The 24,981-nt window shown below is 39.9% G+C and overlaps 1 protein-coding gene and 1 long non-coding RNA gene across 3 annotated transcripts in view; one reads left to right on the forward strand and one right to left on the reverse strand.

Annotated features, from left to right (window-relative positions):
* LOC118148317 (uncharacterized) overlaps positions 1-24,981 on the forward strand; it is a 126,734-nt gene that overhangs the window by 88,973 nt on the left and 12,780 nt on the right. The window lies entirely within an intron of this gene.
* The window catches only part of FER1L6 (fer-1 like family member 6), a 216,921-nt gene that overhangs the window by 31,684 nt on the left and 160,256 nt on the right, over positions 1-24,981 (reverse strand). For both annotated transcript variants that reach the window (XM_035276507.3, XM_054246765.2), the window contains 4 exons: positions 24,593-24,724; positions 23,575-23,700; positions 15,442-15,569; positions 9,625-9,795 (listed from right to left, as the gene is read on the reverse strand). In XM_035276507.3, coding sequence (XP_035132398.3) covers positions 9,625-9,795; positions 15,442-15,569; positions 23,575-23,700; positions 24,593-24,724 — 557 coding nt within the window. The remainder of the gene's footprint in view (positions 1-9,624; positions 9,796-15,441; positions 15,570-23,574; positions 23,701-24,592; positions 24,725-24,981) is intronic.

Below are 24,981 nucleotides of genomic sequence, written 5' to 3' on the forward strand. Positions count from 1 at the left end.
CGGGGGGCATCACACTACCGGATTTCAAACTATACTACAAGGCTACAGTAATCAAAACAGCATGGTACTGGTACCAAAACAGAGATATAGACCAATGGAACAAAACAGAGGCACCGGAGGCAACACAACATATCTACAACTATACAATCTTTGATAAACCTGACAAAAACAAGCAAGGGGGAAAGGATTCCCTGTTTAACAAATGGTGTTGGGAAAACTGGCGAGCCATGTGCAAAAAGCAGAAACTGGACCCCTTCCTGACACCTTACACTAAAATTAACTCCAGATGGATTAAAGACTTAAACATAAGACCTGGCACCATAAAAACCCTAGAGGGAAATCTAGGCAAAACTATGCAGGACATAGGAGTGGGCAAGGACTTCATGAACAAAACACCAAAAGCATTGGCAACAAAAGCCAAAATAGACAAACAGGACCTAATGAAACTCCACAGCTTCTGCATGGCAAAAGAAACAGTCACTAGAGTGGATCGGCAACCAACAGAATGGGAAAAAATTTTTGCAGTTTACCCATCTCACAAAGGGCTGATATCCAGAATTTACAAAGAACTCAAATGGATTTACAGGAAAAAAACAAACAAGCCCATTCAAAAGTGGGCAAAGGATATGAACAGACACTTTACGAAAGAAGACATATATGAGGCCAACAATCATATGAAAAAATGCTCATCGTCACTGGTCATCAGAGAGATGCAAATCAAAACCACATTGCGATACCATCTCACACCAGTTAGAATGGCGATCATTAAAAAATCTGGAGACAACAGATGCTGGAGAGGATGTGGAGAAAAAGGAACACTTTTACACTGTTGGTGGGAGTGTAAATTAGTTCAACCATTGTGGAAGACAGTGTGGCGATTCCTCAAGGCCTTAGAAATAGAAATTCCATTTGACCCAGCAATCCCATTACTGGGTATATATCCAAAAGACTATAAATCGTTCTACTATAAGGACACATGTACACGAATGTTCATTGCAGCACTGTTTACAATAGCAAAGACCTGGAATCAACCCAAATGCCCATTGATGATAGACTGGATTGGAAAAATGTGGCACATATACACCACGGAATATTATGCAGCAATCAGAAATGATGAGTTTGTGTCATTTGTAGGGACATGGATGAATCTGGAGAACGTCATCCTCAGCAAACTGACACAAGAACAGAAAATGAAACACTGCATATTCTCACTTATAGGCGGGTGATGAAAAATGAGAACACATGGACACAGAAAGGGGAGTACTAAACACTGGGGTCTATTGGGAGGAAAAGGGGAGGGCCAGTGGGAGGGGGAGGTGGGGAAGGATAGCCTGGGGAGAAATGCCAAATGTGGGTGAAGGGGAGAAAGCAAACAAAACACACTGCCATGTGTGTACCTACGCAACTGTCTTGCATGCTCTGCTCATGTACCCCAAAACCTAAAATCCAATAAAAATTAAAAAAAAAAAAAACTAGCTGTTTTGTTAAAATTATTAACTTGTAATGCAGCACTCCCTCAGAGCCAGGACCAAGATAATTTGATGTCTCTGCTCATTGGGACACTGGGTTCATCAGAATTTAACTTGTTTAAGCATTTAAACAAATCAACATGACTTATGAAATGGAGCTATCAAGTAGTTTTTCCACATTATGCCAGGAACCTGAGAATTCTGAAAAGATCATCCAAGCCAGTCCCAGAGCCACACACAGGCCTTCCCAGAAATAGGCGTGCTTGTCTTGTTTTCAAAAGTTTTCAGCGAATATTTTTTATTCACTGAATAAAAGGTTGCAAGTCCCCAGACAACTATACTACTCCCTAGTAGGTCAGCCAGGAAATTCTTCTGAACAAAATAAGCACCACATTAGCCTGTGGTTTCCTTCCCCAGTTTCAGAGTGAGAACAGCTAATCACTGTCTGAATGGAATTCTCCCAGGCACACAGAAAGCTATGAAAATAACTCTAAGAGGCATGTGGCTCCACTAGGGACTGATAACCGAACTGGCTCTCTAGGCTCAAGGAAGAACAGGCCAGAAAAAGAGACTGTATGAAATCATGTCATGAAGGAGATAGGTGCTTAGAGTGTAAATTGGCACAACCCTCTGGAGGGCCACTGGGGCATATGCATTAAAAGTCCCAAAATGTGCATTTCTGTTAATGGAGTAGTCCACCTTGGTGCATAAGTATTAAGTGAATTATCAGAGAGGTGTGCAGTGGCTTTTGTATGAGAATATTCATAGCAACGATATTTGTAACAGAATAAAGAAGAAAAATACAGGAAGGCAAATTGGTTTTACCATGATTGAATACTACAGATATATTGAAATAATGATTATAAAGAATGTCTAATGACATATATGCTTGGGATGATAATAAGCTAAGTACAACAAGCAGGTTACAAAACCGCATGGATAATAAGAGTCCAGTTAGGGGAAACAGCATGGAACAGACTGAAAATGAAACATTATGCAAGAATTTTCACATGACTAAAATAATTTGAGAATCATTTTGTACTTTCTGTATTTTCCAATTTCTACATTACGCCATACTCTAATTTTTTTCCATAAGCTATAAGATACAACATGCTTTTAAAAAAATAAAGCTGGTAGGTAGTCTATATTTTAAAATTAAACAGCATTCAAAATATTTGTAAAAAGAGTTGGGGAGGGAGACAGAGGAACACTAAATTGAACAGCTATACACACAAGATCAGGGGAGCAATCACAGTACCTGGTTTTAACATGATATTAAGGAAAGAGGCACTAAAGAAGGTAAGAAAGACAGTCTTGAATTGCCTATACCAGTCTTCCCCCATTCTGTGGCAGTGCTTGGAGCGAGGATCTGTGCACTTAGGGAAGGAAGAACACAATAATTGTAGGACTTTGGCAGATTGGAACTCAGTGCTACAGTGTCACAGCAGAAACACACACCAGACAGAACTCAGCTGGTGCCCGTGAAAGGAGCATTTGGACCAGCCCTAGCTATAGGCAAAGTGTCCATCCCAGCTGTTGGAACCTAAGTTGAGTTCCAGCAAGCTCTGCCACTGTGAGCTAAAGCACTCTGGGGGCCTAAATAAACATGAAAGACAGTCCTGGTCACTGGGACTGAAATTCCTGTGCAAGTCCCACTGCTATGCTGAGCTCAGAGCCAGTAGAACTGGGGTATACATGACCTAGTGAGATACCAGCTGGGGAGGCCAAGGGAGTGCTCACACCACCTCTCCCCTAATCCCAGGAAGCACAGCTCACAGGCCCAGGAGATACTCCTTCCTTCTGCTTGAGGAGGGCAAGAGTAAGGAAGACTTTGTCTTGCACCTTGAATACCAGCTCAGGTACAGTAAAATACAGCACAAGGCAGAGTTTTGGGGCCTCCATTCTAAGCCCCAGTTCCCAGACATACCTCTGGCCAGAAGGGAACCTGCTTCCTTGAGGGGGAAGAACCTAGTCCAAGCAGGATTTATTTCTTGCTGACTAAAGGGCATCAGCAGTGATAGCCAGGCAGAACTTGCCTTGGGTAAAACTCAGAACAGTGCTGGCTTCAGGTGTGACCCAGCACATTTTCAGCTGCGGTAGCTATGGAGAGAGATTCCTTCTGCTTGAGGGAAGGACAGGGAAGAGAAAAGGGGACTTTGTCTTGCAGCTTGGACACCAGCCCAGCCACAGTGGGGTCGAGAACCAAATGGGCTTCTGGAGACCCTGATTCTAGGCCTTGGCTCCAGATGGCAATTTTGGACCTAAACTAAGCCAGAGGGCAGCCCACTGCCTTGAAGAAAGAGACGCAGGCCAGGCAACATTCACCACAAGTGAATAGGGGAAGTTAGCCAGGCAGTTGTCCCATGGGCCTGGGGCCATGGTGGCCATGGGGAGGGACCCCTCTCCTTGAGGAAAGGGGAAGCAATAATGAGAAGGACTTTATCCTGTGGTTTGGGTGCCAGTTCAGCCACAGTAGAATAGAGCAGCAGGTAGTCTCCTAAGGTTCCTAACTCCAGCACGTGGCTCCCAGAGGGCAACTCCAGACTCATCTGGGGCTTGGGGCCTCAGGGGAAGAACAGAAGCTTGGCTGGATTTGCTACCCATTGACTGAAGAGCCCATGGGCATTGAGTGAACATAGGTGATAGCCAGACAGGGGTCACTCCAGGCCTTGGCAAGACCCAGTGCTTTATTAGCCACATGGGTGTGTGTGTCACCCCTCCCCCAGCTCCAGGCAGCTAAGCACAGAAAGATAAACCCCATTTGTTTGGGGAAAAGAGAGGAGAACAAGAGTCTCCACCTGGTAATCCAGGGAATTCTCCTGGATCCTACCTAAGACTACCCAGGCAGTATCTCCATAAGTCTGCAGGAGCCACAGTGTTACTGTGCTTAGAGTGTTCCCTAATGCAGATATGGCTGCAGTGACCAAATATTTAGATTGTAATACCCAAGTCCCTTCAATATTTGGAAGCCTTTCCAAAAAGGATGGGTACAAACAAGACCAGACTGAAGACTACAATAAATACCTAACTCTTCAATGCCCAGACTTACAAACATCCACGAGCATCAGGGCCATCCAGGATAACATGATCTCACCAAAGGAACTAACTAAGGTATCAGTGACCAATCCTGGAGACATAGGGATTTGTTTCTTTTCAGACAGAGAATTCAAAATAGTTGCATTAAGGAAGCTCAACAAACTCAAGATAACACAAAGAAGGAATTCAGAATCCTCTGGGATAAATTTAACAAAGAGATTGAAGTGATTAAAAGAAAACAAATTCTAGAGCTGAAAAATGCAATGGATATATCTGAAGAATACATCACAGTCTCTTAACAGCAGAATTAATCAAATTAGTGAGCTTCAAGACAGGCTATTCGAAAGTAGTCAGGAAACAAAAGAAAAAAGAATAGAAAAGAATGAAGCATGCCTACAATATCTAGAAAATAGACTCAAAGGGGGCACGTCTAAGAGTTACTGGCCTTAAAGAGGACGCAGAGAGAGACATCAGAGTAGAAACTTTATTCAAAGGGATAACAACAGAGGACTTCTCAAACCAAGAGAAAGATATCAATATTCAAGCACAAGAAGGTTATAGAACACCAAGCAGATTTAATCCAAAGAAGACTATAGAACATTTAATAATCAGATTCCCAAAGGTCAAGGAGAAACTAAGGATCCCAAAAGCAGCAAGAGAAAATAAATAACATAAAAAGGAGTTCCAGTATGTCTCAGCGGAAACCAGGAGAAATCTGCTGCCAGTGGAAATGCCAGGAGAGAGTAGCATGACATTTAAAGTACTGAAGGAAAAAGCCTTTTATCCTAGAACAGTATAAGGGGAAATATTCTTTAAATATGAATGAGAATAAGGACTTTCCCAGACAAACAAACTGAGGGGTTTCATCGACACCAGACCTGTCCTATAAGAAATGCTAAAAGGAGTTTTTTGATCTGAAAGAAAAGAATGTTAATGAAAATAAGAAATTATATGTAGGTGGGAACCTCACTGGTAATAGTAAGTCCACAGAAAAACACAGAATGTTATAACACTGTAATTGGGGTATATTCGTTATTCATATCTTAAGTGAAAAGATGAATATATGAACCAACCAAAAATAATAACTACAACTTTTCAAGACATAGACAGTAAAATAAGGTATAAGTAGAAACAACAAAAAGTTAAAAAGCAGGGAGATGAAGTTAAAATATAGAGTTTTCATCAGTTCTATTTTTGCTTGTTATTTTGTTTGTTTATGCAGTTAGTGCCATTATCAGCTTAAAATAATGGGTTATATTATTTTCAAGCCTCATGGTAACATCAAATAAAACACATACAACAGATACGCAAGACATTAAAACACACCACCAGAGAAAATCACCTTCACTAAAAGGAAGAGTAGACAGCAAAACAATCAAAAAACAAATTTTAAAATGGAAGCAGTAAGTCCTTACTTATCAGTAATAATGTTGAATATAAATGGGCTAACCTCTCCAATCAAAAGACACAAAGTGACTGAATGGATAAAAACACAAGACCCAATAACTGTTGCCTACAAGAAAATACTTTACCTATAAAGATACACAGAGACTAAAAATAAAGAATTAGAAAAAACCGTAACATGCAAATGGAATAAAAAAACAGAAGTAGGTATACTTATTATAAGATAACAGATTTCAGGACAAGAACTATAAAAGAGAAAAAGAAGGTCATTATATAATGATAAAGGGGTCAGTTCAGCAACAGGATATAATAGTTGCGCATACACACACACACACACACACACACACAACCATGATACACCCAGATATATAAAGTAAATATTGTTAGAGCTAAAGAGAGAGATAGACCCCAATACAATAATAGCTGGAGATTTCAACACCCAACTTTCAGCATTGGACAGGTCAACAGACAGGACACCAACCAAGAAATATTGGAACTAATTGGCCCTTTAGATCAAATGGACCTAATAGATGTTTATAGAACATTTCAACCAACAAGTGCAGAATATATATTCTTCTCAGTAGCACATGGGACATTCTCGAGGAGAGACCATATGTTAGGCCAAGTCTTTAAAAATTTTTTTCATTGAAATGATATCAAGTATATTCTCTGACCACAATGGAATAAAACTCAAAATCAATAACAAGAGAATCTGGAAACTATACAAGCATATGGAAATTAAACAATATGCTCCTGAAAGTCCAGTGGGACAATGAAGAAATTAAGATAAAAATTAAAAATTTCTTGAAACAAATGAAAATGGAAACATAACATGCCAACACCTATGGGACACAATGAAAGCAGTACTAAGAAGAAAGATTATAGCAACAAGCACCCACATCAAAAAGGTAGAAAAACTTCAAATTAACAATACATCTTAATGAATTAGAAAATCAAGAACAAATCAAATCCAAAATTAGGAGAAAAAAAGAGATAATAAAGATCAATGCAGAAATAAATGAAATCGAAATGAAAAAACAAAAAGATTAACACAATGAAAAGCTGGTTTTCTGAAAAGTGACAACTCATTAGCCAGGCTGAGAAAAATAGGAGAACTCCTAAATAAACAAAATTACAGATGAAAAAGGAGACATTACTGCAGAAATTTAATACTGCAGAAATTTAAATGACCATTAGAAGTTGCTAATGAAGTTAGGAATAAATTGAAACATTTGGAAATTTATTAGCAAATAAATTGAAAAACCTAGAAGAAATGAATGAATTCCTAGAAGCATACAACCTACCAAGATTGAACCATGAAAAAATTTAAAACCTGAATAGACCAATAACCAAGTAATGAAATAGAAGCTATAATAAAAAGTCTCCTAGCAAAGAAAAGCCCAGGATCTGATGATTCACTGCTGAATTTTAACAAATATTTAAAGACTAACAAATACCAATCTGAAAAACAGAAAAAGAAAATGCTTCCGAAGTCATTTTACAAGGCCAGTATTACCCTGAAACCAAAACCAGTCAAAGACACATCATAAAATGAAAACTATAGGCAAATATCCCTGACGAACACTGATGCAAAAATGTTCAAGAAAAATTTTCAACAAAACACTAGCAAACCAAATTCAACAACATGTTAAAATGATCATTCATCATGGTCAAGTGGAATTTATCCCAGGGATGCAATGATCATTCAATCTGCACAATCAATCAGTGTGATACATCATATTAACAGAATGAAGGATACAAGCCATATGATCATTTTAAAAAGCATTTGATGAAATTCAACATCCCTTCCTAATGTAAGAAACCCTCAAAAAACTGAGTATAGAAAGAACATACCTCAACACAATAAAAATCATACACAACAGACCCACAGCTAGGATCATACTGAATGGGGAAAACGGAAAGCCTTTCCTCTAAGATCTGAAACAAAACAAGGATGCCCACTTTCAACACTGTTACTCAGCATAGAACTGGAAGTCCTAGCTAGAGCAATCAGATTAGAAAAAGGAATAAAGGCATCCAAATTTGAAAGGAAGAAGCTATCCTTGTATGTAGATAATATGATTTTATATTTGAAGGAAACCTAAAGATTCCACAAGAAAATTATTAGAACTGATAAACAAATGTAATAAAGGTGCAGGATACCAAATCAAGGTACAAAAATCAGTAGCATTTCTATATGCCAACAGTGAACAGCGTGAAATAAAAATCAAGAAAGTAATCCCACTTACAATAGCTACAAACGAAATACCTAGGAATAAACTTCAAGAGATAAAATATCTCTACAATGAAAACTATAAAACATTGGTACAAGAAATTGAAGAGGACACAGAAAACCAGAGATATATTCCATGTTCATGGATTAGAAGAATCAGTATTGTTAAAATGTCCATACTACCCAAAGCAATCTGCAGATTCAATGAAATCTCTATCAAAGTACCAATGACATTCTTCATAGAAATAGAAAAAAACAATCCTAAAATTTACATGCGACCACAAAAGACAGAAAATAGCCAAAGCTATTCTAGGCAAAAAGTACAAAACTGGAAGAATCACATTACCTGGCTTCAAATTATGCTACAGAGCTATCGTAACCACAACAGCTTGGTGCCGGCATAACAACAGACACATGAATCAATGGAACAGAACTGAGAACCCAGAAATAAATCTCTTCATCTACAGTGAACTTATTTTCAATAAAGCTGCCAAAAGGATATATCGGAGAAAGGACAGTCTCTTCAATAAATGGTGCTGGAAAAACTGGATACCCAGATGTGGAAGAATGAAAGTAGACCCCTATATCTTGCCATATACAAAAATAAAATCAAAATGAATTAAAGACATTAGGTCAAGTAAAATAAACCAGGCACGGAAAGACAAACTTTGCATGTTCTCACTTAAACACTTGAACTCATGGAGCTAGAGAGTGGATGATGGTTAATGAGTAAAAAATATAGTTAGAGAGAATAAGATACAGTATCTGATAGCATAACAGGGTGACTGTGGTCAATCATTTATTGTCTATTTTAAAATAACTCAAAGAGTATAACTGGATTGTTTGTAATATGAAGAAAGGATAAGTATTTGAAGTGGTGGATATCCCATTTACCCTGATGTGATTATTATGCATTGTATGCCTGTATCGAAATGTCACATACTCCATCTATATGAATACATCTACTATGTACCCACAAAAATTAAAAATACATATGAAAAAAGAGTAAAAGTTGGGTTGATTCTTCCTTTGTAAAATGTGGATAACACCTCAAAGAGTGGTTCAGAAAACTGAATGAGATACTCCATGTAAAGTGCTCTGTTATCAAAAGCACATGACTGTTAGTTATAATTAGCTCAGATACTGGCATTTATATTATACTAATTCTTCTTCTTCTAGCATTATCCTCCACCAGGGAACCCTATTTCAAGATACATCTGAGTGAACATATACATTTAGATCTTGTCTCTCGAAGAACCTGCCCTTGTTTCTAAATCAGAGCTGCCTCCCCAGTCACAACAATTTCTAAGTGCACTGAACAGAGTCTCCCAAGCCAGCTATGCTGATGTGAAGCCCATTTGAGACATTAAAGCTGAGCCGGGTCTGGCCTTCCTAGAGATGGACATGAGATGCAGAGTCCAGAGCTCTGAAGGCTACAACAGCCTCAGAATACCAAGTATCTCCCAGAGAGAAAGAACTTACATCTCATACTGGCTCTGCAAGCCACAGATGGCTCGGTGTTTGCTGTAGAAGCGGTTTTCCAGATCTATCTTGGTCTCACCAATGAGGTCATCTGTCCCAATCATGTCGTGATCGTAGATCAGGATGGAGAGCAGGGACTCTTTCGGGAATGTGGCTTGGATTTCAAATGACCTGTGGTCCAAGCAGAGACTTCAAGAGTCAGTAACATTTGGTGACATTTGGAACTGTTCCCAGCTTCACTTTAAGCTAGCCCACTGTTCAGGTAAACCCACCAAACACTCAGCGACTCAGTTAATACTTAGCAGATATTTGTTTGGTCTAATTTCTCATTGCAGTACAATCAATTTTCAATGCTGCTATCAGTTTCAAATAGCCAATAATCTCCCCTTTCATGGGCCACATCTTGCAGTCTTCAACTAGGGTGACAGCATGATGGAGAGGGAAACTTTGGATTTTGGTTTCAAACAGGACTGATTTTTAACTTTGGTTTTGAATCTGCAACTTCCTGATTGTAAATCTTTAAGAAAGTTATTTAATACCTTTTAGCCTCCCTATTGTAAATGAGTATATATGTCTTCTCTATAATTGAGCATGGGGTTTACATGCAATATTGTTTCTATAAAACACGTTTTACTTTTACACATTCAACTGGTGCCCAATCCATTGCCATTCCCCTTCCCCTCCATTGTTGCCTTATCAATAAATACTAGCTACATTTATTTTAAATGAAAACCTCATCAAGGATGAAAAATTATAAAGATATAGAATTGGAGGACCGAAGTGCTGTCTCTACAAGACTATGAGCCCCTTGAGAACAGGGACCTATTTTTGTTTTTTTGGTCTCTGCATTGCTGGAGCCTGCACTTGGCCTGCAGAAAGTATACACAAAATAAATCTTTCCTGTGAACTATAAGAGATCTCAGAAATCACCATATCCAATCCCTTCATTTTACAGATAAGAAAATTGAAATCTAGAGAACACAAGCAACTTTCCCAGGATCATCAATCAGGCCAATCTGAGATATGTGCCAGGTTGCTAACTCCTAGCTAGGTGCTCCTTCCACGAAACCACACCAACACCAGGTGTCTCGAGGAGCATTAATGTTGTCGGATTTCCGGTGATGATTAATTATCCATGCTACTGATTTCCTACATTGGGATGGGTACTTGAAAATTAAATGTGAAGTAAAATTCTGCATTATAGGGAAATGCCTTCCTGAAAACAAAATCAAGGACAATGTTCTCCAGCTGTCTAGACTGTCTGCTCTGGTACAGGATGGGCTGGTCTGGGAGTGATGGACAAAGAGGAGGGGAGGACGGAGAATGCGAGCTCATTATTTCCCTGCATGTCCACGGGGCTGTCTGGGCTGCTGCCCTCATGGTCGGATTCACTTAGCCCTGGCACTCGTTCTCCAGTGAAGCAGGCACAGCAATTGCAGCAAGCCCAAGCCAATTAACCCTCCTCAAAGAGAAAAAAGCAGACACGCTGGACAGCTCCAGCAATTGTAACTGACAGAAGGGGCTCTAGCAGGCCAGGGATATGGTGTGGAAAAGAAATCCATATGTCTTCTCTCTGAAGGCATAGCATTGCCTGCCTGAGCTCCAAGACTTACATTTTAAACTGTGATATTCTGGAGGTGCATCACAAGGAAGCCCCCAGCCATCTGCCCCTGAGCCATCACCATTACTGTCACTGGAAGGACTTATTAAGGGCTTAACTGCTGCTGGCAACCATGACAGAAGACTTAATCGCCCTGGTCCATCTCCCCAAGCTGTGGGCCCACAGATTAATCTTACCTGAATTTTAACTGGAGCTGTTAGTAAAAGTCACCAAAGCAGCCCACTATGGTTGAATTTCCAGTCACCCAGGGAAAAATTAGCCTTATACCAACTTGTGTGTCAATTAGGCAGTTTGGGAAAATGGAATGCATCATGAAATGGGCAAAAACTGAGACTTGGTGAAAGCGTGAAGAGCCTCTGAGCTTCAGAGCAAAGATGTTCCATTACTCATTTGGTCATTCATTCATTCATTCATTCACTTGGCATTTATTGTGTATCTACCACGTGCCAGGCACTGTGGTTTTTACAAGATAAGTACAACAATTTCTTTCCAGTGGAAAAGGCAGATAAGAATATGGCTAAATAAGGTGGCAGGATCTCCAACAGAGTTATGGGCAGGGTGTTACTAGTACACCTGCCTGGGGAGGGGCAACTATGGAAGGTTTCATAGAGATGACTCTTCAGCTGAGCCTTGAGTGCAGATGGGAGTTCTCCCTGCTCCAGATCTTCAGAACTTCTCATCTTAGCCATTTTCCCAACCAGGTAAAGCTCCCTGATTATACAGACTCAAAGGCCCCTGCACCTTTCCCTTATAGCATTCATCAGACAGGCAATTTTATATCTGCCTGACTTTTTTTGTAATGCCTGGTTCCTCCATAAGGGCATAGGTTCCGTGGAAACAGGGTCATGTACCCTTTATACCTCTCTAGTAGCTGGCACATAGTCTATCACCAAACTGACCACCTGATTGGAAAGAAACAAATACTTGCAATCTACTCACAGAGTGATGGTCAGTGTCATGTGTCTACTTGACTATAGTCTCCAGTTATTTGATCAAACACTAATCCAGATGTTGCTATGGTGGCATTTTGTAGATGTAATTAAAGATGTAATTAACATCCACAATTAGTTGACTTTAGTTGAAGAAGGTTCTTCTTGATAATCTAAGTAGGCCTCATCTAACCAGTTGAAAACTCTTAAGAGCAAAAACAATAATCTCATAATAAAGAGCAAAAGCAGTATATATTACTATGGGTCAAATTGTGTCTCTATCAAAAGATAAGTTGAAGCTCCAGCCCCAGCGCCTCAGAATCTGACCTTATTTGGAAGTGGAGGCTTAATAGAGGTATTCAGACTAAAATGAGGTCATTGGGATGGGCCCTAATGCAATATGACTGGTGTCCTTGTAAAGAGGAAAACTTGACACAGACGCAGATATGCACAGGGGGAAGATAATGTGGAGGGATGCAGGGAGCAGGCCATGTGGAGATGAAGGCTGATACTGGAGCAATGCCTCTACCAGCCAGGGAGCACCAGAGATTGCCAGCAGATCACCAGCACTTGAGAGGGAGGCTGGGAACAGAGGCTCCTTTACAGTCCACAGACACCACCACACTTTCAGTATCCAGAACTGTGAGAGAATGCCTTTCTGTTGTTACAATCATCCAGTTTATGATACTTTGTTAAAGAAGCCCTGGGAAATTCTCTCTCTTTCCTCTGCTAGGTCCCTTCCCATGGTAGAACCCTGACTGGTAACAGTTCCTGCCACATCACGTTCTCCCTATACTCCATACTTTGCATGGCAAAGAACACCCATCCCTTCCCACCCTCTCAACACTCCCAAGATGGTCTGATGCCTTCCCAATAAAGTCCTGTGTCTTCACAGGACTTGCAGCAGCCTATTGTAATCATGCATTTATTTTATGTTCTCTCAATATTCATGGACACCTTGAAGGTATAGACTGTGGCTTGGTCCCCATTGTGTCCCAGCACTTAGCAGAGTGCCTGACACACGGTGAGTTCCCAGTAATTGTGAGGAATGAAGGAAGTTCTGCAGGTGGACAAGACAAGGAAAGGTATGTCATGGTGAGGGCACAGCAAGGACAACCGCCTGTAGATGTGAATGAGGAAGAAGAGATAGAGAGCTGTTTTATTAACCCATTGCTCAGTTCCTTATGATCTAATCATTTTGCTTTATGGTTAATTATTAAGGTAGTGTAGACAATGGAAAGCATTCTGGGAAACCATAAGAGCCATAAGGAAGAAACTGTCAAAGCCTACAGACATGCACCACAAGTTGATGTGGAGATAGGGCCCCATTAAATCCCATGGACAACTGACTGGCATTTTGTCCATCTACCCATCTACTCACCCACCCATCCATCCATCTGTTCATTCCACAGATACATACTGAGCACCTGCTGTGTGCCAGGCCTTGTTCTAGGTGCTGGAGATGTGGCATTAACCAGACTAGACTAAGTCCCTGCTCAAATACTTCTTACATTCTAGTGGGGAGATGGGAGGTGGCCAATAAATCCATAAACATCTAATCCGTGTCAGAGGCTATGAAGAAAAGTAAAGCAATGCAAGATACCAGGGCGCCAGCAGTTGGAGGCTGTGACACCCTCACAGGGATACTGGGGCACTGAAGTCATGAGGGATTCCCCAGACCCCAGGTCAGGCACAAGAATCCTCTGCTTTTCCTGCTGGAACACTGTGGGATTGTGCTGGCAACTTTTGTTCCTGAGTAAAAATTAAATACATCTCCAGCAAAACATCCACATCTGGAGAGCTTTTGGATGAGGTGCTGCAATGCCAGAGGCAGGAGAGAACATTTTTTTCATCATCCTCTTCTCTTGTTTGCCATGGCCATATAGCATGGGTAGTAAAACCAGCCTAGTTCATGGCACTGTGGTGAGAGTAGCTAATAAAAAGTGCCTGCCAAGTGCTTGTCATACTGAAGCCCTAGTTACATAAATGGCAGATGACAATAAAGGTTGTCTCTGGATGAGGGAGGCAAGGGTAAGTTTCCCCAGCACTGTCGTTCTCATTAATCTGGACAGGCAAGATCATTTATAGCCCTCGTTTTCTCAGGAGCAATAAAATGTAAGAGGCTAGCGCTGTTCAAATGTCAGAGGCTCCAAAGTGATCAAGGATGTGATCAAAATGAATTTAAATGGGGCCAATGGAGATTGTATTCCCCGCTCCTGCTTACTCAAGAGAAAGGAATTAAACACACTGAAGATGTATCCATTGCTGCAATTACCAAGGTGGAGAGGAAGGGAGCTGATGTGTTTTGTATGTCAACTGTGTGCTGGCATAGGCAATGTGAAATGTAGGTGCTTTACACATTTAATCTTCTAAAGGAATCTGAGAGTCGGATGTCACTGTTGCTGCTTTATAGTCAGGAAAACTAGGAACAGATAGGTTAAGCCATCTGCATAAGGTTGTAGAGCTTGTATGTGGCAGAGTGATACCCAGGTCACCTTGGTTCCAGAGACAATGACAGACAGGTGCACAAACTTGAACAGGGAACACCAATGTGTAGCATACCCTATTATAGGATCAATAGCATTGCAGTGTTGCTGTGAGCTGGTGAACGCCTAGTCCACTTACACAAATGCAATAGCTTTTAGCACTTTACAGGAAAACAAAGCACAACTTGAGGACAACTTCAACTTTTTGACCTTCGGGGTCACCTCAAATGAAGCAAAAAATGATATGATGGAAAAATCCCTTTAGTAGGAGACAAAAGACCAAACTTCTGTCCTGTTATTCTCCAATTGTGAGTCATCTGAACTTGAATATGTTTCTTAATCTCTCTAGCCCTTTGCTGCCTTGTTTATAAAAGGGAAATCTCTGCTCTGTTCAAAAGCACAAGGCTGAATCCAAGGACCCTGCAAGATGTCTATTAAATCTAAAATCTAGAAAATGATCATTAGAGAGCTGTGGGTATGTATTTCTCTACTTAAGTTCACACACACAAACACACACCGCAAAAGAAAAAGAAAAAAATTATAGTAAAGAAAGCTATGGGTATAATGATCAAGTACCACCTAATTCCTCAGGGAACCATGAGAGAATTTAACCTGCTCCATGAACATAGGTTTGGTTGGTTACTATCAAGAGCAAAGCCAGTGTTTAACTTCCTGCCACCATTTCACCCAGGAACACACACATACATACCCCATCCCCACAGAAACACAGCAGGAACAAATGCAGAAAGGGTAATAAAACACAGCCCAGATGGCCACTGACCTTCCAAATACTGGGTTCAGTTGTTTGGGGATGTATTTATCCCGGTCTTTGATTTCTGTTTTGCCAAGCTTGATCACAATGTAGGGATCTGATTTGCCATCTGGATCAGCTGGGCTAAGATTAAATGCCTGGAAAGAAAAAGAAAACATCTTTGGTTCAGTGGCTCTCAATATTGGTTGTATACTGGGATTACCTGGGTGCTTTCAAAAATGCTAATACCTGATTTCTGTCTCTAGATAGTCTGATTTAATGGGCCAGGGCTTTGGGCTTTTGAAAAACTCCCTAGATAATTCTAGTGTGCAGCCAAGGTTAAGAACACTGCTTTAGCATCTACATTTTGCTGTTAAAAGAAAAATCATTGGCTCTGCCCAAGTTCAACTTTCTCTGGAGTCATCCCCTCAGTGAAAAGAAGCTCTTGGCACAGAAAAATGAGAAAAACGCTGGACCAGGAGGCAGAAGCCATGAGTTTGAGTTCTAGTTCTACAGTCATGCACCTCTTAATGATGTCTTGGTCAAGGACTGGCCACATGTACGATGGCAGTCCTATAAAATTATAAAGGAGCTGAAAAATTCCTATGATCCAGTGACATCATATCTGTTGCAGTGTTGTAATACAACACATTACTCACATGTCTGTGGTGATGCTGCTATAAACAAACCGACTGTGCTAACAGTCATGTAAAAGTATACAATCATGTGCAGTAAACGACACTTGACATAATAAATAACGATGTTACTGGTGTATGTATTTACTATGCTATACTTTTTAATCATTATTTTAGAGTATACTTTTTCTCTTCATTAAAAAAAGTTAACTGTAAAATATCCACAGGCAGGTCCTTCAGAAGATATCCAACAAAAGGTGTTACTATAGGTGATGACAGCTCCATGCATGTTATTGCCTTTGAAGCCCTTCCAGTGGGACAAGATGTGGAGGTAGAAGACAGTGATACTGATGATCCTGACCCTGTTTCGCCCTAGGCTAAAATGTGTGTGTGTGTGTGTGTGTGTGTGTGTGTGTTTGTGTGTGTGTGTGCATCTTAGTTTTTAACAACAAAGTTTAAAAAATAAAACAATTAAAAAATATAAAAAACCTTACTAAGGATATAAAGAACATATTTTTGTATAGCTGAACAATATGTTTGCTTTAAGCTAAACGTTGTTTTGACCAGACTTGAAAGTTAGAAAAACATAAGTTCATAAAGTTATAGCAAGCTAAAGTTAACTTATTATTGAATAAGGAAAAATAAATTTTATAAATTTAGTGTAGCCTAAGTATACAGTGTTTCTAAACTCTACAGTCATGGACAGTAACATCCTAGCCTTCACATTCACTCACCACTCAGTGACTCACCCAGGGCAACTTCCAGTCCTGCAAGCTCCATTCATAGTAAGTGCCCTAGACAAGTGTACCATTTTTTCAAATCTTTTTTTATTTTAATTGCATTTTAGGCTTTGGGGTACATGTGAAGAACATGCAAGATTGCTGCAACGTACACACATGGCAGCATGATTTGCTGCCTTCCTCCCCTTCACCTATATCTGGCATTTCTCCCCATGTTCTCTCCCCAACTCCCCACCCCCTGCTGTCCCTCCCCTATTTCCCCCCAACAGACCCCAGTGTGTGATGCTCCCCTCCCTGTGTCCATGTGTTCTCATTGTCCAACACCTGCCTATGAGTGAGAACATGTGGTGTTTGATTTTCTATTCTTGTGTCAGTTTGCTGAGAATGATGGTTTCCAGGTTCATCCATGTCCCTACAAGGGACATGAACTCATTGTTTTTGATGGCTGCATAATATTCCATGGCGTGTATGTTCGCATTTTCCCTGTCCAGTCTATCATCGATGGGCACTTCATGACCAAAACACCAAAAGCATTGGTAACAAAAGTCAAAATAGACAAATGGGACCTAATCAAACTCCGCAGCTTCTGCATGGCAAAAGAAACAGTTGTTAGAGTGAATCAGCAACCAACAGAATGGGAAAAAACTTTTCCAGTTTACCCATCTGACAAAGGGCTGATATCCAGAATTTACAAAGAACTAAAACAGATTTACAAGAAAAATAAAACAAGCCCATTCAAAAGTGGGTGAAGGATATGAACAGACACTTTATAAAAGAAGACATACATGAGGCCAACAAACATATGAAAAAATGCTCATCATCACTGGTCATTAGAGAAATGCAAATCAAAACTACATTGAGATACCATCTCATGCCAGTTAGAAAAATCATTTAAAAAGATCATTAAAAAAATCTGGAGACAACAGATGCTGGAGAGGATGTGAAGAAATAGGAACACTTTTACACTGTTGGTGGGAGTGCAAATTAGTTCAGCCATTGTGGAAGACAGTGTGGCGATTCCTCAAGGACCTAGAAATAGAAATTCCATTTGACCCAGCAATCCCATTACTGGGCATATATGCAAAGGATTATAAATCGTTCTACTATAAGGACACATGCACACGAATGTTCATTGCAGCACTGTTTCAAATTTTTTATACTGTGTTTTTACTGTACCTTTCTATGTTTACATACATAAATACCATTGTGTTACAATTGCCTATAGTAGTTTCTACAGCAATGTGCTATACAGGTTTATAGCCTAGGTGTGCAATAGGCTATTCTATCATGTTGGAGGCCAAACCATCTAGGTTTGTGCAAATATAGTCTGACACTTGTGTAAATATAGTCTAACACTGAAACAGCCTAACAGCACATTTCTCAGAATGTATTCCCGTCGGTAAGAGACACATTACTATATTTCTATTTCTATTTCTCTTTTCTTTTCACAGTATCTTGCTCTGTTGCCCAAGCTGGAGTTCAGTGGCACAGTCTTGGCTCACTGCAACTTATGCCTCCCAGGCTCAAATCATCCTCCCACCTCAACCTCCCAAGTAGCTGGGACTACAGGCATGAGCCACCACACCCCACTAATTTTGTATCAGAGATGGGGTTTCATTATATTGACCAGGTTGGTCTCGAACTCCTGAGCTCAAGCATTCTGCCCACCTTGGCCTCCTTAAGTGCTGGGATTACAGGAATGAGCCACCGCATTGGGCCTGACTGCATTTCTAAGTAGTGTGTGACATTGGGCAAGTCATAGCTCTCTGAGATCTATCTATAAAATCATGGGGTGGACCTGAAGGCCCTTCCCAGAACTAATGGTTTCTGAATCCATGACCCTATGAGTCTTGCATTTGGCACTGACCAGTTGAATGATGATCTGTTTCTGAGAGTAAAGTCTGATTCCAGACAAGCTAGGACTTAAACTATCAAAAGCAAACACTTTCTAAGGAAATGCCAGAGTAGGAAGATGGAAGAAATGGTATTAAAAAAATCTATAAACGTAATCCATCACATAAACAGAACCAAAGACAAAAAACCACATGATTATCTCAATAGATGCAGAGAAGGCCTTCAACAAAATTCAACAGCCCTTTATGCTAAAAACTCTCAATAGACTAGGTATCAATGAAACATAGCTCAAAATAATTAGAGCTATTTATGACAGACCTACAGCCAATATCATACTGAATGGGCAAAAACTGGAAGCATGCTCTTTGTAATCTGGCACAAGACAAGGATGTCCTCTCTCACCACTCCTATACAACATGGTATTGGAAGTTCTGGCTATGGCAATTAGGCAAGAAAAAGAAACAAAGGATATTCAATTAGGAAAAGAGGAAGTCAAATTGTCTTGGTTTGCTGACAACATGATTGTATATTTAAAAGACCCCATCGTCTCAGCCCAAAATCTCCTTAAGCTGATAAGCAACTTCAGCAAATTCTCAGGATACAAAATCAATGTGCAAAAATCACAAGCATTCCTATATACCAATAATAGACAAACAGAAAGCCAAATCATGAGTAAACTCCCATTCACAATTGCTACAAAGAGAACAAAATACCTAGGAATACAACTAACTAGGGATGTGAAGGACTTCTTCAAGGAGAACTACAAACCCCTGCTCCAGGAAATAAGAGAAGACACAAACAGATGGAAAAACATTCCATGCTCATGGTTAGGAAGAATCAATATTGTGAAAAAGGCCATACTGCCAAAGTAATTTATAGATTCAATGCTATCCCCATCAAGCTACCACTGACTTTCTTCACAGAATTGGAAAAAAAAACACATTAAACTTCATATGGAACCAAAAAAGAACCCACATAGCCAAGACAATCCTAGCAAAAAAAAAAAATGCTGGAGGCATTACTATCTGGCTTCAAACTATACTACAAGGCTACAGTAATCAAAACAGCATGGTACTGGTACCAAAACAGAGATATAGACCAATGGAACAGAATAGAGGCCTCAGAACTTAACAGATCTACAACCATCCAATCTTTGACAAACCTGACAAAAACAAGCAATGGGGAAAGGATTCCCTATTTAATAAATGGTGTTGGGAAACTGGCTAGCCATGTGCAGAAAGCTAAAACTGGACTCCTTCCTTACACCTTACACAAAAATTAACTCCAGATAGATTAAAGATTTAAACATAAGACCTAACACCATAAAAACCCTAGAAGAAAACCTAGGCAATACCATTCAGGACATAGGCATGGGCAAGGATTTCATGACTAAAACACCAAAAGCAATGATAACAAAAGCCAAAATAGACAAATGGGACCTAATTAAACTTAAGAATGTCTACACAGCAAAAGAAGCTATCATTAGAGTGAACTGGCAACCAACAGAATGGGAAAAAAAATTACAACCTGCCCATCTGACAAAGGGCTAATATCCAGAATCTACAAAGAACAAACAAATTTACAAGAAAAAAAATCCGATCAAAAAGTGGGTGAAGGATATGAACAGACACTTTTCAAAAGAAGACATTTATGCAGCCAACAAACATGAAAAAAAGCTCATCATCAGTGGTCATTAGAGAAATGCAAATCAAAACCACATTGAGGTACCACCTTATGTCAGTTAGAATGGCAATCCTTAAAAAATCAGGAGACAACATGCTGGAGAGGATGTGAAGGAACAGAAATGCTTTTACACTGTTGGTGGGAGTGTAAATTAGTTCAACCATTGTGGAAGACAGTGTGGAGATTCCTCAATGATCTAAAACTAGACATACCATTTGAACCAGCAATCCCATTACTAAGTATATATCCAAAGGATCATTCTATTATAAAGACACATGCACATGTATGTTTACTGAGGCACTGTTCACAATAGCAAAGACTTGGGACCAACCCAAGTGCCCATCAATGATAGACTGGATAAAGAAAATGTGGCACACATACACCATGGAATACTATGAGGCCATTAAAAAGGATGAGTTCATGTCCTTTGCAGGGATATGGATGAATATGGAAACCATCATTTTCAGCAAACTGATACAAGAACAGAAAACCAAATATGGCATGTTCTCATTCATAAGTGGGAGTTTAACAATGAGAACCCATGAACACAGGGAGGGGAACATCACACACTGGGGCCAGTCTGGGGTGGGGGGTAGGGGAGCGCTAGCAGGGTGTGGGGGGATTGGGGAGGGTTAGCATTAGAAGAAATACCTGATGTAGATGACATGGTGATGGATGCAGCAAACCACCATGGTACATGTATACCTATGTAACAAACCTGTACATTCTACACAGGTACCCCCAGAACTTAAATAAATTGAAAAAAAATGGTATAAAAAAGATGGAGAAACTCTGCAGCAATGAAAGCTGAGAAACAATTCCATATTTAGAATTCCATCCTGTAGATAGAATAGTGTGAGCCTATAAAGCTGTATATTCAAGGATGTTTACTAGAACACTGTTTAAGAGCCAACAATTGTAAGCAACCTATTTGTTAATTACTTGGGAAGAAACACAATCCAGAGCAGTCCTTCACATTTCTCCTTGTCACATCAACCAATTTTAATTCTTTACACAACTGTTATCTCTGACATAAATCCTGTTAATTTATGTGCTCCTTTGTTTATTTTTATATCTGCATAATCCCCACATCACTCCCAACTAGTACGTAATCTCCATGAGAGCAAGGGCACTGTTTATCTTGTTCATTACTTTATATCTAGGACATAGGACAGGGTCTTCTTAACACTTGTTGAATGAATGAATGAATACTATATTTATTCAAGAAAATGCTATACAGCTACTAAAATGAATGAAGACCTGTACATATTAATCTTAAAAATAAAAAAAAGGTGCGATCTATCTTGTTAAGGAAAAAAAAAAAGAGGTGAGGAAATTTGATTCCTTTCCTTATGCAAGTTTTAAGAAGTTTTTTTTTTTACTTGTTAGTGTTCTTTTAATTAAAAGACTTGAGACTTTATTTAGTTAATTAATTAAACATGACTATGAGAGCAAACCACACATAATCAAACTACTAGAAATATATTGACTGTCCATAACTGTAGTGAATTCATCTAGGACTGCTACCTTCTGACTCCCTGTTTATTCAAGTCCCTCCTGGTCTCAAGTTCCAGCCCAAGGCCTCCCTCCCCCATGCTACTTACAGGACAGAAACCTGATCTCTTTCTCTGGTATTTGTCTAGAGGGCACTGAACACATAAAAGGTGTGCAGTAGATACTTTCTGAATGAATACATGAATAAGGAGGCATCTTTCTCCAACCTCTGTAGTTCACAGTTCACAGAAATTCTTCCCTCTCCTTCCTACTGTTGATACTATTTCCACATTGTCCAAACTGTATCTTAAAGAACTTTAGTTCTGCAAGATTTCCTGTAGGAAGGGGAAAGGTATGAGGCAAAAGTTTAGAAAATGCTGTTCAAGATCACTAAATAGGGTTTGTTGGTTGTTTTGTTGTTGTTGTTTACTTCTGAAATTCTCAGAGACTTGAATGTGCTAATGAGTTTTGTGAATCTCAAAGGTTGGAGAAGGAAATATGTACTATTCAAATTTATTTGAATGTATGTTCTGTTTCTTAAGGAATGCATTTTTCTCCCAAAACACCAGTGACCTCCTGAGCAAAATGTTGAAAGAGTTTGTCTAAAGCATCCTGAGGGTGGTGTTTGATATTGACTACCCAACATTGTCAGTGACCCTACAAGTTCTCATCTTTCCAACTACACTGTGACTTCCTTGAATACAGAGACTATGTTCTTTTCATCACAACATCCCTGGCACATGGTGGTTGTGGTGATGATACAGAGGATGATGAAGGAAACCTGAGAACTTCATGATGGAAGAACACTTATTTCTCCCTTAGCACTAAAGGATAATTCATTTTTATTTTATGTTACATTTATGTTTCTTTGAAAGAACATAGGCAATGGAAGCAAAGGGTTGAAATAAAATAAGAGCATTATAATAAAATACAATTACAAAAATTGCATCCAACGTCAGGAGACTAAAACAAATCCATGAGCCAGTGGGGTTCATGTAGTTGCTTTGATTGAGATTAGATTTGGCCCTGAGCTTCCTGCTAATGAGGCCAAAAAGTTTCATAATCAAAGTTTTATGCTCTCATTATCAGAAAGAGGGAAGCTAAGAGGAATTAACATCTTTCTTAGAAATGCATTCAAAGTGAAGTTTCCTACTGCAATAGTGCAGAGGCATGGCTGTGGGAGAATTTCACATAACAGCTGCCCTGTTCTGCCTTGGTCCTTCCTGCTAACTCTTTCCCGTAGTTTCCTGCTTCCCTCCTATTTGGTTCCCTCTCCTGCCATAGGCAACCACAGGGAACAGATACTACTATGCTCAGAAAAGCCATAAAATGTCTGTGTTGCCAGCCTAACTTCATACCCCATATGTTTAACTCCTAATTCCTAAGGTTACTGTAGTTGGAGACATGGCTTTAGGGAGGTAATTGAGGTTAAATGAGGTCGTAGTGGTGCTGCTCTAATAAGACAGGGCTAGTGTCTTTATTTGAAGAGGATGAGACATCAGAGCTCAACCTCTCCCTATATAAATGTGCACAGAGGAAAGGCCATGTGAGGACACAGCAAGAAGGCAGCCATCTGCAAGCCAGCATGAGAGGCCTCACAAGACACCAACCCTGGTAGCAACTTGATTACAGACTTACAGCATTCAGAAATGTGGGAAAGTAAATTTCTGTTGTTTAAGCCTCCCAGTCTGCCATATTTTGTAATGGCAGCCTAAGCAGATCAATACACCCTCTCAGAGCAAACAAGGATGGCTCACCGCAACAATGTACACTCTGATCAGCACTGTGACTGGGTGATTAAGTGGAATTCCTTGCTGGATTCTCAGCTGCCCACTGTCCTCACAGCTAGAATCCTCAGGGCTTTTGTAGATGCAGAAGGAGCCCTGGAACCACAAAATGCAACCCATTGAAATGAGATGGTCATATGTCCCACCAAAACCCACAGAGAGCACAGCCTGGGAATCCACAGGACCTGGGTTGGAGCTAAACTTGCCTGTTAGATATCCTTGGACAATTTATGTAGCCTGCTGGCATCTGAGCTTCTTCATGATACACCAGTGAATTGATATTGCACATTAACACCCTCCTCACAGGAATGTTATATGAGGAACAGAACAGATGGGACACCAAGTGCATTTTACATGTGGGGTGCTGTGCTAGTGCATCCCCCATTATCTCATTCAATTCTGACTACAGTATTCCTATTTCCAGACCCAGCAACTGAGGCTTAGGGAAGTGAAGCACTTTGTTCCAGATCATGCAGCTGGTTAGTACTATAACTAGGATTTGAATCCAGATGGGCAAACTGCAATGTCTGTGCTATTTCCAACATAGCATGCTGCATAGAAAGGCCCAGCTTGTAGTAGGTTTATGGTGAATAGTGGCTACTACTTTGTGATGTTCACACTGTAAGTCTGCCAAATGAAGGGCTTGTGTTGTTTGATTAGTTTAATTGTCCAACTGGTAGGTTTGCCTAAATCACACATTTGGTATGCCAGGGGTGGAGAGAACAAAGTAAAGTTCAACGTTCCCTTTAGGTAATGATTCTGTCCCCTTATTCTTCACCAGGCTGAGCTCCAATCCACTATTCACAAGCCAAAAATACCTTAAAGGCTTGGGACTGGGTTTTGTGGAGTTCTAGAGAGGGACTTGAGTAAAAGTTAAGGATTTTCCCTACACACATCCCACACTGCACAATTCCATTAACTGAATTGAGTCCTACCTGACATTTATGGACAGGGAGAGCCACATAAAAGGATGAACAATGGAACCTGCCTTAAATTTTCCTATGACTCTGTCTCCATCAAGACCGTGGTCATCTTCTGTAGACTTGCCTCTGAAGAGTTCAAAGGTTTTCACCCAGTCTTCAAAATTGTTGAATTCACTCTCAAGATCACCATCATATATCTTTAGGGAAAAGGGAGAAGATTGTTCTAAGAGGAAGGAAGGCCCAGGATTGATTTAATGAGAAATGCCAAGATTCTCTAAAACCAGCCTTGATATATGCCCTTTGGAAAAATCTGAGGCTGTTGGTAATTTATCTTCAGCAAGATAAGAAACAGGGATCAGCTCAGCACTCCTGAAACTACTACTCTGAATTTTATAAAATTTTTTGATGACTTTTAAATTCCAAAAAGTATAGGTAAATAATAACAGTTGTAACA

Source organism: Callithrix jacchus, chromosome 16 (assembly GCF_049354715.1).
Source record: "Callithrix jacchus isolate 240 chromosome 16, calJac240_pri, whole genome shotgun sequence".
NCBI lineage: Eukaryota > Metazoa > Chordata > Mammalia > Primates > Cebidae > Callithrix > Callithrix jacchus.